General features: G+C 39.2%; 1 protein-coding gene across 1 annotated transcript in view; it reads left to right on the forward strand.

The window, feature by feature from the left end:
- KIAA1549 (KIAA1549 ortholog) overlaps positions 1 to 15,358 on the forward strand; it is an 80,364-nt gene that overhangs the window by 40,851 nt on the left and 24,155 nt on the right. The window contains exons 11-12 of the mRNA XM_026083877.1: positions 11,242 to 11,444; positions 14,918 to 15,042. Of these exons, the coding sequence (XP_025939662.1) occupies positions 11,242 to 11,444; positions 14,918 to 15,042 (328 nt within the window). The remainder of the gene's footprint in view (positions 1 to 11,241; positions 11,445 to 14,917; positions 15,043 to 15,358) is intronic.

Consider the following 15,358-nt stretch of genomic DNA (forward strand, 5'->3'; position numbering starts at 1 on the left):
GGAAGCAGGTCAGAGCAGTGAATTTCTATGCAAGATTCATTGGTCTGTGCAAAGATAACTTTTCAAGAGATGGAACCAAGATATTTAAAGGGCACATCAAGTATTCATGACTTGCTCTGTAAGCTGCAGCATTCTACAGAAAATCACCTCGATGTGATCTGAGTTCTTGCACTGGATAAAGATGTCTTTGCCTTTGGAAATAAAAAGATGCATAAGTGGCATTTGTAAATTACAAGTTTCTCTCTTGCCATTTCCTATATCCACCACAACAGCGTCGCACCATGAACTTTCTTTATTGCAAAGAAGCTGTGCCTTTATGGGCAACTGGATTTTTGCTATGGGTCATTTTTCTTCTTCATGAGAAAATGGATAAATGTCTTTTGTGCCCAGACCCTCATTCTGTTCTGTACTGGATTACCGCCATTTTTGTGTGAAAATACTGTCAACCCTTTTCCTCTTCCCTGGAGGGGAAAAAAACATTCTACATAATATCCGTAATGCAAATAGAGTTGGAAATATTATTTCTCTCCCTATGGACATCCAAAAATTAAAATGAAACATTGTTCCTTATGGATCTCATTTTCCCTGCTGTGTACAAGCTTTTCAGAAGACAAAGTCAAATGCTTTGCTAGAGCTTTTCAGAGGTGGTTTCAGCCGTTGACAGTTATTCATGGCAAGGCTCCCTTCCCTGCTAACAAGAATCACTGCTATGGACAAGCTCATTAATTTCTTTACAGGGTCTTGGAAGTTCTCCTGCAAATGCTGGGCATGCTGAAGTCATTGCCTTTGCAATGCTGACTTTGAGTGAATGCTTGTTCAGTTCCTTGTTTTGCCAAGGGTACATCGTAAAACCCTAGAGAAAAAAGTCTGCTTCTGTAGCCAGGAGTCACTCCTCTCCACTCCGGGCTCTCTGTGCCCCACAGAAATGCTCAAGGGCTCGGCACATCTTTCTGGCACAGTGTCCCTCCTGTATGTTCATGTGGGGAGAAGTGGGATGAGTAGGTCCCCATGAAGCCTAGGACAACCCGTATTGTACCGTACCTTCACCATGAGCCTTAGCACAAATAACGTCAGAGCTGAGGGCTGCCAAATTACATCGTGTTTTGGCAAACCTCAGCTAATGTGTGATCACTGGGGATGCTCTTGCATGTCTGTCCTAATCTGTGCTGCTTCTGACAGCCAGTCAGAGCTCCATGTGTCACTCACAGCTACAGGTAATGAGTCATGCATTCTGCAAGATGTCTGAAATAGGGTTTTGTGGATTTTTATTTTTCCCCCAAGCAGGGACATCTGATATCCAAATCCCATGTGTCAGGTATAACTTTACACCTTTGAATTGAGAGTTTTGCTTATTGCTGTGTATTCAGTAGACGACCTCTTGGATGTTCCCAGGATCAAAGAGGCCAGCCCTGCTGGAGGCTAAATACTAGACTTCTGTTCCTGATGTAAAGAACTCTTGTGATGTTTTGACATTCTGTAACGCTTTTGTTCATCTGTATAATGTAGAGGCAACAGCTCTGCATTTCAGAATAATCCCAGTCAAGAGAGACTCATGTAAAGAAAAGCAGCTGACACCAATCTTATGAAAGCTACCTGAAAAGTGATATGAGTTTCTGCAAGGGATTCATGTCTGTGCCTACTGTTTGCATAACAAATGTTGTTCATTTTTAATAGCAATCCTAACTAACTATCCAAAATATTATTTTTGAAATTGGCTTACAAGTTTTGCTGCTTTAGAGTCAGTAGCTGGATTCTAGCAAGGAACACAGTATTCAACATATTAATTGCTTCTCAGCGTTTCATTTTATCTGATGGCAGATCCTCTGCAGGAGCTCTTTGTGGTAACTCTTCTATAATGTGCAGTAACTACTGACAAATTGTGGATCTAACATGCCACACTTAAAAGCACTGCTTATACTGGTAGAAAAAAAGAGTAAAATGTCACCATCTGCTTTTTTAGAAAGATTTAGGTAGCCATATGGAGGTCAGATCAAAAGGCTGGCTAGCCCGGTGCCAACAGGAAAAGTCTGTAGAAGGGGATAAGGACAAGGCAAGTATATATGATGTCTCTTTGCCTTGAGTGACTCTTCGGCCTCCAGTCATTTGTGGCTCACGGACTTTCTGCCCCCTGTAGCAGTGATATTTAGCAACCCTCTATGGATTTCTCTTCTGTTAACTTGTCCAGTCATTCTCCTAAACCCATCTAAGCTGTTGATGGCGAGTTCCACAGCATGTTATATGAAGCACATCATCTTGTTTTGTTTTGTTTTAACCTGCCACCTCCTCATTTTATTTGATGCTCCCTAGTCCTTGTATTGGAGGGGACTGTGAACAGTTGATCTCTAGATACCTTCTCTATGCCAATCCTAATTTTACAGATCTCTGCCATATTCCTATCTCAGTCATCTCTTTTCTAGACAGTGGAATCCCAATTTACTTAGCCATTTTTTTGAACTTAACTTTGAACTAACTGTTTCTTTGAATTAGCTTTTGAAAAGACTGGAATATTTATTTTTTTCCAATCTTTTTTGAGAGCAGAAGACTAGAACTGAATATGCTATTCAAAATGTAGTTGACCCATGGATTCATACAATGATATTTATATAGTGACTACTTTTGAAAAGGAGTTAAACCTAAAGAATCCATTTTTGAAATACATATTAACTTTACACTGTCCTAAACTTAATAGCCTGCTGGATCTAGATTATGAGTGGGGAAATGTCCCGACTTTCCTACTAAAAGATGATAGAGAGTTTACCTTAGAGTTTAGCTACTTTGGGAGCAAGGAAATGAGCTCATCTGAAATCATGTTGCCCAGGGTTGCTATTCACTTGTTGCAGAACAGTGAGAAATTTCACTAAAAATACTTTGCAATTCACATTATGATTGTAGCAAAGTGACAAAGTCATTGGATGCCTTTTGCAGCCACAGAGCTGACAGGCTAGGTGACTCATTCATTTACCTTATCTTCCCTGCATGAAGTGGCAGCATCATTTGAAAGGATCTGTAGGCCTGCAGTGAGCAACAGATTTACCTTAGTTTTAGAATAGTCACTGATAATGAGGAACACAGGGAAGATGTGGGGAAAAAAAAAAAAGGAGCTTCATTTCAGCAAGTAGATTTTCTTCAGTATATATGAATGTGTTTTCATTTTGTTTACAGTAAGCCCTTTAGATATATAAATGTGTTGGAGTTATAAGACCACATGGTTATCTTCATTCACTGAGCCCAACAAAATACCAACACAAAAATAAATTAAAATTGCTCATCTGCACTCTATCTTAAAGTTTGTTAGCACTTTCCTCATTATTTGTGGAGAGAAAGTGTTGTGTACATGCTCTTTCCAGACAGCAAGAGCCATGTTATGAAGGTATTTTTTTTGCTTCACAAATTCAAAAAATTATAAATTAAGGAAATTATTTTCTTAAGTGTGCTGCCTCTCTTAGAGATTTTAGTTAATGTCAGACTGGTTTACGTGGCCTTTGAGGAGTATAATTGTTTGACACAGTCAGGTTATGGAAAAGAGATTGGTAGAGCTGAGACAGAGCAGTGACCTGTCTTCCCTGTTAAAGGTGGCAACCGTTTTCTAACTTACTTTCATCTAACTAGTGGGTGAAGGGGCCTCACCAAAGCATGCTTAAGACGGTATCCACCCTGCAGCACTGCTGTCTGAGAAGGAAGGCTAAAACTATGTACAATCCAGACACAAAATTCTGCCTGTTACAGCTGTTATCCCAGCAGCCTGTAGGCATAGATGTGCTCAGAGTTACGGGCTTTCGATAACATGATCCCTCTTGTATTTTGTCGAATTTTCTGAGCTGTCACAGTAACGTTAATGTGGCAGGAGGAAATGCAGAGAGAAGGATGGGGATGATGAAAATCACTGAAAGGAATCTGTCATAAGAAAATATTTCAGAACGGGAGTCTTTAAGAATTTCAGGCTTTGTGAAGTTTTTGTAAATTTGGGGGTTTCTTTATTTGCTTTTAATTCTACTCCTGGGGCAAAAATTCCTGAGGTGGTACTTTTTTGCAGAATTCATTTTTTACTTAATATTTGTACAGTGGTGAGCTGGAAACTCCAGTTTTGATTTTTTTAGAGGAGGATGAGAGGAGGACCAGGTGATGTACACTAGCTTTCTAAAGGCTTGTTCTCCTAGTTTTCTATGCCAGTTCTGGTGATACACTGCTCCACTTTTCCCAAACTTGATGGTAGAATCCTCTGCAACCATGAACATGGTCCTTCTCCACAAGGACATGTTTGCTGAACTGCCTGAACTCTTCCCTGTAGTGGTGATAGTTGACAGAAGTGCTGTTGTGACAATATATGTGAGAAAGAATTTGTAGCAAAAGGTAGTTGGTCCAACATGAGAAAATGGACAGCATTTTGCATGTACAACTCCTTTGGCCCTCAGAGCTTAAAATCCTGCTGTTTTGAGATGAGGCTTGCCGTAGAGAACACATGAGCTGAATAAGAAAGCATAGAGCTGAATAAGAAAATGAGACTGAATGGGAAAGGTGAACATCCCTCAGTACTTCTAAAATCTTATTTATTGATATGTGTGTTAAAATCTCAAGTGACAGTCACTGCAGAGAACCTGGTTGAATGATCCCTTTGGGAGGAAGAAGTAGTCAATATCTCAGAGGGGGATAGTAGAAGCATGCTGAAACAAGTGAGTTAAAATTAGAAAGACCCTAGCAAGCCTGCTGTAGCAGTTGCAAATATTTAGCATTAGTGATGCATCGTGAGAGTAATACAGTGAATTCACGCTTCCCTATGGAGTGGTGTCCTTGGAATACAAAGATGGGTTTGTTGCTGTGAATCTTAGATTGTGGAAGGAAGTTTCCTATGTTTAATAATTTTAAGGAATCTCAGTCAGACTGCTTATGTAGGGCTTCAGCACCTATTAGTGTTAAGCACATTGATTCTCACTTCCTTGTTACATATAAATTAGTAGATGTGAAAACATTTCTTTTCTGTGAAGTTTCTTTATCTTCTCATTTTTGTAGAATTCCATGTGCTAGCATTTAATAAGGCCATAAGTCAGCAGGGCTTTTTTACAGGGATTCCAGTCCTGTTCATAGATTATGTGCCAACACTAAAATACTATCTTTGAAATCATGCTTAGCTCCTTTGTTTCATTAGAAACATATTTTAACAGCCTCTGTTCAATGCTTCTGTCTCTACAAAAAAACAAGGAAAAACTGTAATATAAAATCAATAGAAAATTGTCTTTGATACACTGTTCTTCATATTATGTCCAAATTCAAATGCTGCTGCTACTCCTAAAAACAAAAACAAACAAACAAAAAAAACCCCCAAACTTTTAATTAGAGGAACCACAGGAAGAATGCTGAGTAAGTGTATTTCCTCTCTGCTGCTTTCTACTGAAACTATTCACTGACCTGCATGTGCAGTCTTTGCTGCCTTGAGAAAACAAATTGTTGACATTCCTGACATGTGTCTGCATCTAGGAAAACAGTATACTGGCAACCATGTAGTCCTTCTGTGATGTAAACTGTACTGAAACTATTAGCTGCTATCATGGAATAAGTCTTTACCAAGGTGTGCACACTTAGAGTCTGTTGCTTTTACAGAAATTATTTGATTTTTCTAAAATTGAGTTTCAAAGCTTTTTTTAAAAATTCAATATCTAACTACAAAATTAGAAAACTGACTTGACTTACCAATTTGAAATCTTCTTCCCCTTAGATTTCCACAAGTACTGCATTCTTGTAATAATATTATAATGCCTTAATAATGCATTAGTTCATACATGCTCATGTTGGAGGTAAGCCTCATAGTAGTTTATATTTTCCCTTTCACAAATGTATATTTAAAAATGCAACAAATCAAAGCCCTCTCTAACAAATAACCAATACTAGCAATAGCTGTTTTAAATGTAATGTGCAGTCGTTGGCAAAGACCCTTGCGACTGAGGTTCTGTTTCAGTGCCTGAACAGATAGCAGTATTAGCACTAGTGTGTGCTCTTTCTCAAAAAGAGATTGTGTTCCTTCCTTGGTGGTTAGTTTGAGTAGCAAATGACTGATCAACACATGGTATTCTTACTACCTGTTCTAAACTGAGCAGCGGTCATCCAATCTGTTACAGTAGATAACTTTTTATAAAGAAAAGGAAGAAAAACACAGCATCTAGCACACAGAAAGTGATAAGAAAATATAAGGAAACTTTTCAGTCTTGAACAACACTGTTCATTTATTCCAGTGAATCTCAATGATCTGACCATCTAGTCTTGCAGAATGCAGAGTTATGTTTGTGTCCTTTACACTTGTCACTGAAAATGTAGTCTTTGGTGAGTATCGATTCTTAGTGAAAGCCATAATGTTGTCATGCTCTAGGGAGTGAGAAATCGGAAAAGTAATTTTTTTTTTTTAAATGAAGCAGGGTCCTAATGTTGTTGTTTCTGCATCCAAAATTGTGTTAATATTTCTAGTTTTATCTCAAATAATAGATATTATTTTAAAAAACTACTTATGTCTATTTGAGTTGAGGACAATCTTTTTATATTCAGTCAGGTGTCATGTTTTTACATATATGTATTTTTTGATATTGTATTTGTTATTCATGTTTATTTCATATGTACACACATATGTACATGCCTGCAGTCTCTCATACTATCCATATATTGGTTGAAGCTGGTAATGCCAACTTTACTCAAGCTTTTTTAGTAGGAAGAATCATGAAATCTTATTACACAGCTGTACATGACTTTGCCAGATTTGAATCATTCAGGCAGAAGTTTTCCATCCTGATATTAGTTTCATACTGAATCTTTTTTTAAGAAGAACAACTTGTTCTTTCAAAGAGCAAGGTTAAGAGAAAATATAGTTCATTGTCCAAATTTAAAAAATAGTCTTAGAAATTTGGAGAAGCTCTAGTGCAACTTCTCCTCCTTTGGGGGTACAGGGGAGGGAAGGAAGAGAGATGGGACCAGGAGGTTGTTTTGTGCAAGGGAGATGCTTTTGCCAATTCTGTGGGGAATTGCTTGTTTCTGACCAAGTTATAAACCTTCGGGGAGAAAGCTTGCATGTGCTCAGCAGAAACTTGTTAAAAGGTTGCCACCTAAATTCTCATAAGGTTCCACCTGTGCTGAGTGTATAAACTTTGTAGAGCTGTGCCTTAAAGGCAAAGAGGAGAGAGGTTGTTACGAGGCCAGGTAAAGAAGCCAAGAACAAGGAGCCTCTGTTCTTGCTTGTCTGCCAGAGTTGGCACACAGCTACTGAGTAATGTAAAGTGGGACTGGCACCTGGCAGAGAGAAGGAGAGAGGGGCAAGAAGGTGGGATGGAGAGACTAGATCTGCCTGGCAAGGAAGACTAAGATCAGATGAGGAATTAACCTGCCTGAGACTCTAGGAAAATAGAGCCGCAGGTTTTGCGATGTGTGGGGTGAGCTCTTTTGAGCTCTGGGATGGAGTCAATGATATCCAAGGTTTGCCATTCCTCTGTTGCCAGCAAATATCCATGAAATCCATTGGCAAAATCTCGGCCATCCTAGTTGCATATTTGCGTAGAAGAAAACATACTTTCTCTTCCTACATCCCCTGTGTTGTTCACGTGTTTGCCAGCTTTTGCACAAAACAATATAGGTGTCCTGGTTCTACAAATAACATTCTTGTATTCTACCCAGCTTTGACTAATAGCAGAAGGCCCAGCCTATGCCAGGGATCCAGCAGGGTGGGAGAGAGCAAGAAGAAAGAAATAGATTTATGACAATATAACTAAAGTCTCTTGCGATGCTTATGCATGCGAGGATCCACTTGTGACTGTTCAGAGTATCTTAACTGTGCCATTTCTTACAGTCTGAGTGTTTGTCTTTGCAGTACTAACAGTCTTTTAATACAGCTTCTGTGTGGTCTGTCTGCAGATAAACATTTGTGCTTACATATGCTCTGATGTATGTACATGTACACACAAATGTATCTGTTTCCCTAAGTGTGCTTAGACAAAAGGTTACATTAGACTGCAGCTAAGAATAGGACTCTACAGTCAAGTTTAAAGATGTTTAAAAAGATGTAGGTTGTTTTACTCCCCCAAAGGGTTTACAAACCCAGGAAGTTAGAGTTAGCTTTAAGGTGGGTTGAAATGCGTGCTTGAGACTCAGCAATCTTAATTTTGCCACTGTGTCATCCATTGTGATAAAGTCATACTAGTACTTCCAACGTTACTAGAACGTTTGTCTCTTTTAGGGTTGTTGTTTTTGTGTGTCATTGTGTCATCACTCCCCCCTACCCCTGGCCTCATGACACTTATAAAAGGAGCAGTAACTTTGCAGGTCAATTCAAGGGTGCCGAAGAAGGGCGGAAGAAGCACTAGATTTTCTGTGAAAGAACTTTACCCAGCACATTGTGAAGTCCCTCATCATTAATGGAGCAAAAGAGGCTTGGGGAGAGGAGAACAAGTCAGTGAAATAGATGATGTGATAACTGGGAATCAGAAACAGGGCTGTATAGCCAAGAACGTTGGCGTATGAAAGGGTTAGAAGAAGGGGAACCACTGAAGTGGTTCAAAGGGAGGATGTCATGCACAGAATTATCTTCAAAGGGAATAGAAATAATGTTTTAAATAGGTTAGAGATAGAGGTAGGGCTACTTAAGAGGAGGGTCCAGTAATCAAAATGGAAGATGCTGCAAGCTAGCATGATAATTTTGACAGCAAAAATGGAAACTTCCACTTCAGAAGTATTTTGGAGAAAAGGAATGGAGGTATGGGTATCTCAAAGGAAAAATGGAATTCATGATGACTCCTAGGATGTTCACTGATGCACTGTTAGAAACAAAGAGTGGGAAAATGGAGGGGATTCTGATGAAAGATTGGGGGTTAGTTTTGGCTTTGCAAAGCTTAAATTGGCAGATATCAAGGAGGAGCTGGAGTTGAGCAAGCAAGGATACAGAATTCTTAAAAAAAAAAAAAAAAAAAAAGTTGAAAGAAGGCTCTACTAAATTCTTACTGGTGGTTCATCAAAGCCGGGTGAATGACAGAGACAAGATGTAATGAGAGAAGAAGATTACAAGAGACTGGGAAGAAAGGAGAATGGCCCTATATGAAGTAGAGAACACAGTGGATAAAACAAGAAGATGGAAGAGAATTAGGAAAGAGAATAGTTACATAAATTAAGCTGAAGATTAAGAAGGAAGGTTGGGTCTTCTGCTGTTTTGTCACTATTGAAACTAGGAAGGGTGAGGATAGACATGATGTTCTGAATGTTAGGTGGAGAAGAGGCTATTAGACACCCCAGGTCAAAACTTTTTTACTGGAAGGAAAGGTTAGATGGAGAGAGACAATTAAAGGCAAGAGCTGTACGTGGCATGCCCACCAAGGTTAGAGACAGCGAGTATCAGAAAAACAGAGCTGTTTTGATAGGTACTGACCAGAAGTAAGGGGTATTAATCAAGAAGGGCTGGGTAAAGCATAGGGAGAAGACACACAAAAGGAAGATGATTATAGGAATGTGTTTAAAAACTTAGATGAAATGAGGCCATTCCGAAGAGGATAAGAGAGAGGACAATAGGGAAGGTGTGTGCATGACAAATATTATGGATTTCTTTAAGAAAGAAGCAAGATCATGAATACAATATTTAAACCCCAAGGGGAAGTAAGTTTCAAGAGGGATTCACTAGGTGGCTATGACTCAGGAAATAAAGAAACAGTTATACTTCAGCTGGTCTAAATCAACAGTGCCTTCTTGAATCAGTGGTTGCAGTGATTTACATAAATTTAATAATTGAATCACCCAAAATGCTGAATTGAAGAGACTGTTGTAAAGCCCAAGGAAGATGGAATGTAGTGGAAGATATCCAGATCATCTGTTCAGATAATAAGCTTACTCATCCTGTGAAAAATGAACTCCAAGATCTCAACCATTCTGATAGTTCTTAGTTTTTACAGGAGAGCTTTTATTGCCATCTACTGGTCTAACTAGGCAGTTCACTCTTCTGCAAGTCCTTTCTGAGAACCATTTGGAAAATGTTTGCTTACTGAGAAAATATTTTGAAGGGATTGTTTCAGAATATTCCTTAGGCAAGCTTATCTTTGGCATGATATCAGACGAGTCTGTTTGTAGTTAGCTATGTCAGCATGCCAAGCTTTATGAAAGGGGGTTCATATAAACATCTGGAACCTGACGCACCCATAAACACACTCCAACACATGCTTCGTTTTGCAGGAAATTAGCTCTAGGAACGCACAGAGGTTTTTTTGTGTATGTTATGCAGTGAGTATATGTGCATGCACTTTGAAAATTGGACTTGTCAAGATTTCTTTCCACTTTCAACTTCCAAACTACTTAAAAATCGAATATGACTTAAAGAAAAGCTTTCTCTTAATTAGTTTTGCAGAAGCTCCGAAAATTTTCAGGGGAACTTGACACTTGTAAGCTTAATTCAATTAAGTCTGAATCAATTCATTTAGAAAGTGAGATTAGCTATTTTACAAATACAGTTATGAAAGCAAAGGGCCTACTTCTAAGACTTTTTAAAGCAAGACTCCAATTGAATCCATAGTCCCTAAATAAGACTGCTGGGATAAATCTCCAGTTTCTCTAAACTGGAAAATCTTTTGCAGTATGAAGTTCCTAAGAGCTGGATCTTGAGTGCTTTTCTGGAGGCATCTGTGCTGGCTGGAAAGTTATTGCCAGGCTGCCCTGTAACTCAGATCTGCAGAATGTTTCTCTTTCCTCGGATGAACTAGCTGTTTGCATGAGCACTCCCAGACTTCCTGCAGATTTGGGAGGCTCAAAATGAAGAAGATAGCAATGACCTATTGAAATTATTTAAAATAACTTCACTCATTTTGACCAAAACAAATGGAAAGATGACCTGGCAATGGTAACTGCTTCAGTCTGCACACAGGTGTGTGTACACCCTTACATCCACATGTACACGAAAAGCTTCTCCCGCAACATTAAATCTGAAGAAACTGCTAGGAAAGGGGAATGCGGAGGCAACAGAAGGCCACTTTTTCACTGGATTTGCTGCTGTGCAGTTGTAAGCTAAGTATCATCTACTGAAAGAAGATGACAGACTCATGTTTTCTTTTCCCTCCAGCCCTCTTTTGTTCATTCCTGAGAGCACCATGTCCTGACCATCATCCTAATGGCCATTGTTTGCAGATCTTAACCAAAGCTTTTGTACTCATTGTCACTCATGGTTCCTGTTTTTTTTTTTTCTTTTTTTTTTTTCTTTTCCTTTTTTTTTTTTTTTTGGTCTTTATTCTTCTCTCACAGCTACAGGCCCCCAGTGTGAAAGGCTTTGATTTTGCTAAGCAACATTTGGGCCAGCACAATAAAGATGAAGTCCTGATTATCCATGAGCCAGCTCCTTTACCAGGACCTATTAAAGATACTACCCCATCTGAAAATGGAGATGTGCCCAGCCCCAGGTCCAAGACTTCCTCAAAGCCTTCAAAGACCGTGCGGCACAGAGGGAGGTCAGTGCACAGAGGAAAAACAGCATTTTGGTAGCTTACAATTTATTAATGCCTGGTCGTTACTGTATTTTGCAGGTTAATTTCAGCAGACAGACCTCAGCTCCAGGATTTCTAGTGGTCCACCAGTTATGCCTAGCTACTCTTTAGTATAAGGCTGTGAGAATTTGGTGTCCATTTTTCTCTTATTGGCAGCATGCCCAGTTAAAAGGGGTTTTGGGAACAGAACTGGACTGGTTGGAGTCAATACATTGCTTGTTTGGTGGAGACACTAAAGTGTGTGCTTTCTGATGCATTCTTTTTGTAGTGACCCCTAGCTACTAAGGCAACAGGTAGTTAAATGAAAAGCATTGCTGCATAATAATGATGTATTTTAATAATATTAATAGTGACCAGTATATGTATGATAAGTCAGAATTTCCAGAAATAAGCAGTAGCTACAAAATCCAATGAGGATGCATGGGCGCTCGCTGTTGTGGTTATCTAGTTGCTCTCACAGCAAACCAGTTTTGGTTAGGAGAAGGAATGATAATTTACAGCTGTGCAAAAGGAGAAAAGTCTGTCACCCTTCACTGGTAGTTTCCTAACCTTCCCTAAGAATCAAATGAAATGAATCTGTCTTGCCAGAAAGAATTGTGTCTGTAGGAGAGGAGGTGGAACGGAGCTGTGCAGTAAGGAAGGATCTGTGCGTAAAAAAATAAGGCATAAGTGGGAGGGAAGTAGGTGGGAAGGACATGGAGCCCTGAGGAGAGCTGTGCTATGATGAATCACAAACAACTGAGCAGGACAGAACTCCCCTCTGCTCCACTTTCCAATAATTCTTTTTCACCCTCCCTTTCATATTTTTGCACTCCCTTGTCTCCCAACTCTGCATGCTCCTGTGCTTTTACCTATATGCTATTGCACTGTGGGAGAAAAAAAACAAGGGTAGTGTTGAATGAGATCAGAAAGAAGCTACTGGTGGTTCTTCCCGTGCTGCAGGTCTCTGACGCAGCTTGCTCCTCTGCTGAACCTTCTGCGATTCCTCTGAAGCCCCAGTTGCTCTAAGATTCTTGCTTCATCTTTCCTACATGGGCTTCATGCAGCTCAGTTTCCATCTTCACAGCTGCTGAGCCTGACTTCCTAACTCCCCATGGGCTTTGCAAGTAATAGATTACCACGACTCAGTGGGAGGCTGGCAGTATTGAAAAATTATGGAAGAAAGTGTAGCTAACTCATTTTGGTGTAGCTTAAATTAATAGAAATCAGAAGGACAAGTATTCCTGTATTTTTCTTTAAAAGTTCAAAAGTGGCCTAAGACAGATGATACTGAGGGGGAGGAGGCAGTGTGTTTGTGTGTTCATATGCAAGTAAGTATAAGAAACAAATTTTAATTTCAGAACGTTACTGTATTTCATCTAAAATAATCCAGGAAATGAAAAATTTCAGAAGCCAACATTTTAGTGTTTCACCTGCAGACTGTAATAAGTTGATCAAATTTGGAACAATGATTTTTTTTTTAATAGACTCTAAATTCAAACACTTCAAAGCACTGTACAAAGAGAATTTCCCTCCTCTACCTTATCCACCCTTAAGTTCAAATCTCCCTTCAGGCTTAACTATGGAGATGTTACCATCATCTCCATAACATGCTGATGTGCCCATGTCAGCCTCAGATTTAAAACATTTATTCCCTGAGGGAGGAGTTGAAATGCTAAATGATAGTGTAGTGTGTTATGTTGTTTTTAGTTGTTTTCTGAGGAAATACAGAACTCGATTCATTATAATGCAATTCAGAACTCTGTTGCATGCCAGTAAATATAGTGGTGATTTGAGTGCATTCCATATTGGTTTAAAAAAAAAAGAAAAGGGGGGGGGAAGAAAAGAAAAAACAGCTAAGTTCAGAAAACATAGCATCTTTGGGCTCCAGCTGAGAGTTGGACCTGTTGTTTTGTTTGAAAAGGGTACAATTGAATACTCCACAGCACTTACTGTAAAGGATGACTGATGTTGACTTGACACTGTTGTATATTCCTGTAATATATTTACTGATAATTTAGATAGACTGAGGAATGAGTATGAAGGAAAGCAAAGCACAGAGAGGTGAAACAGTCAGTAGCAGATCTCCAGTCTTACATGCTGTTCACTGAACCAAGACGGAGTGAAAAAGATGATGGAGAAGATAGCTCTGCCCTCCCTTTCCACTGCAGAAAAGAAGAAAAGGTGCAGTGGTGTGGATCTGTAAGCTGGTTGGGAACCATTTCTCCCTCTTCCCCCCCTCCCCCNNNAATATTTTTTTACTGGGATAAGTAAGACTAATTAGTATTACAATCCTGCAGGGAAAAAAAAAAATGCAATAGAGTGTTTAATTATCAGGTCATTGTCCAGAGAGGAAAAAAGGGGAAGCTGAGTTAGGAGCTCTGCCTGCTGCAAGCACGAGGTTTAACCTTCAAAGAACTTGTCTGGCTGAGTGTAGTTACCTTAGTCTGTGCGCTCCAGGCAGGCTGACATTTAGCTAAGAGCTTCAGGAACTTGTTCAGATATCCATCTAGCACTAGCCAGTCTTGCACTTAACAAGGTTAGTGCACTGACTAGTGCGCACTTAAGGTGATTAACTCCTTGCATGAGTAGACTATAAATGTTCACAAGACAAAAGGATTACTAGAGACGCTACCACAAAGGACAGTCCCATATGGAAAGACAGGCTTTGGTGTCAGCTGGGTGGTGGTATATGTCCTATATTTTTGTTATCTTTATGCTATGTGATTAGTTTTACAACCAAATCATTCTGATGGAGAAAATCACATTATTTCTTTAGATTTTTCTGTAATCATCTGCAATGATTTAGATGAAAAATTTTAAGGTATATAAATGGTATTTCTGTCTCCTGAGCGTCCAAAAAGGTTTGAGGGCAAGATGGGTGTTGTAATAACAGTATTGTGAATATGTTTTTATAGGCAGACACTGGGCTCATGATTTGTAGGTAGCAAGTATTTTTAAGGGTTTTGTGACCGCATGGGATAAGTACATTAAAGCAGGGTTTCTGAATGGCCCTGTATTTAACTAGTCAGGAAAATATGCCCATGGACTTGTAGTGTTAACAAGAGAATGCCAAGTTCAGGAGCCTGAATATTAAACTAATTAGGTATACAGTTTTGTTTGTTTATGATATAATTCCTTTCTGTCTGAAAAGTGAACCTGCTCCTTACTAATGCAAAGTGTTTTCTTGAAGTATATCTTTAAAAGAAAGATCATTTAATAATCTTGCCATGTGTGAAACCTGTTTTGGCCAGTTTTCACACACATGATAACAGTAATACCATGGTAATGAATAGCTAACTATGATTATTTATAATAAATTTACTTAGAAAAATATTAGCAGCCATCACAAGATACGTTAACGCAGGATTCTTTGCATGTGAGAATGGTAGCCCTTTATAAACTTATATTACGTGTTGATCATTTGGTTTTATGGGTTTTTTTAATGTTTGTGGCAGAGTTTTGCCATCAGATGCTGACTCCACAGCAAGTGAACAGTCCAGTGGGAGAGAGACAGGAGAAGAAACTGCAAGACAGTCAACAGTGGCAAATGAGGGCAAACCACGCAGAGGAGTAAAGAAAGGTTTGTTACATTTTTTTTTTCTTGTGTGCAGTAGCAGTGTTTTACTGGGTTAGGTTGAAGAGTTACTCTAATGCTGTAACTTTTTCTAAAAGCATATCTGGCAATTAAATTTTCTGTTTTGTGTCACAGAGACTTTTCTTCCTCTCCCTTTTAGTTTAGTTTCTTCTGTTGTAACTGAAAATCTATGCATTCCTTTCATTCCGGCAAGCTTTTGAACCGAATGGCTTAACAGGAGGGAGATTTCCCTCCTCTTCTCTCCTGCACCTCCCTGGCAAACCTCTTTCCATTTACGTGTTATTGTGGCTCTTTTGGTAGC

This window comes from Apteryx rowi, unplaced genomic scaffold, assembly GCF_003343035.1.
Source record: "Apteryx rowi isolate R43461 unplaced genomic scaffold, aptRow1 scaffold_62, whole genome shotgun sequence".
NCBI lineage: Eukaryota > Metazoa > Chordata > Aves > Apterygiformes > Apterygidae > Apteryx > Apteryx rowi.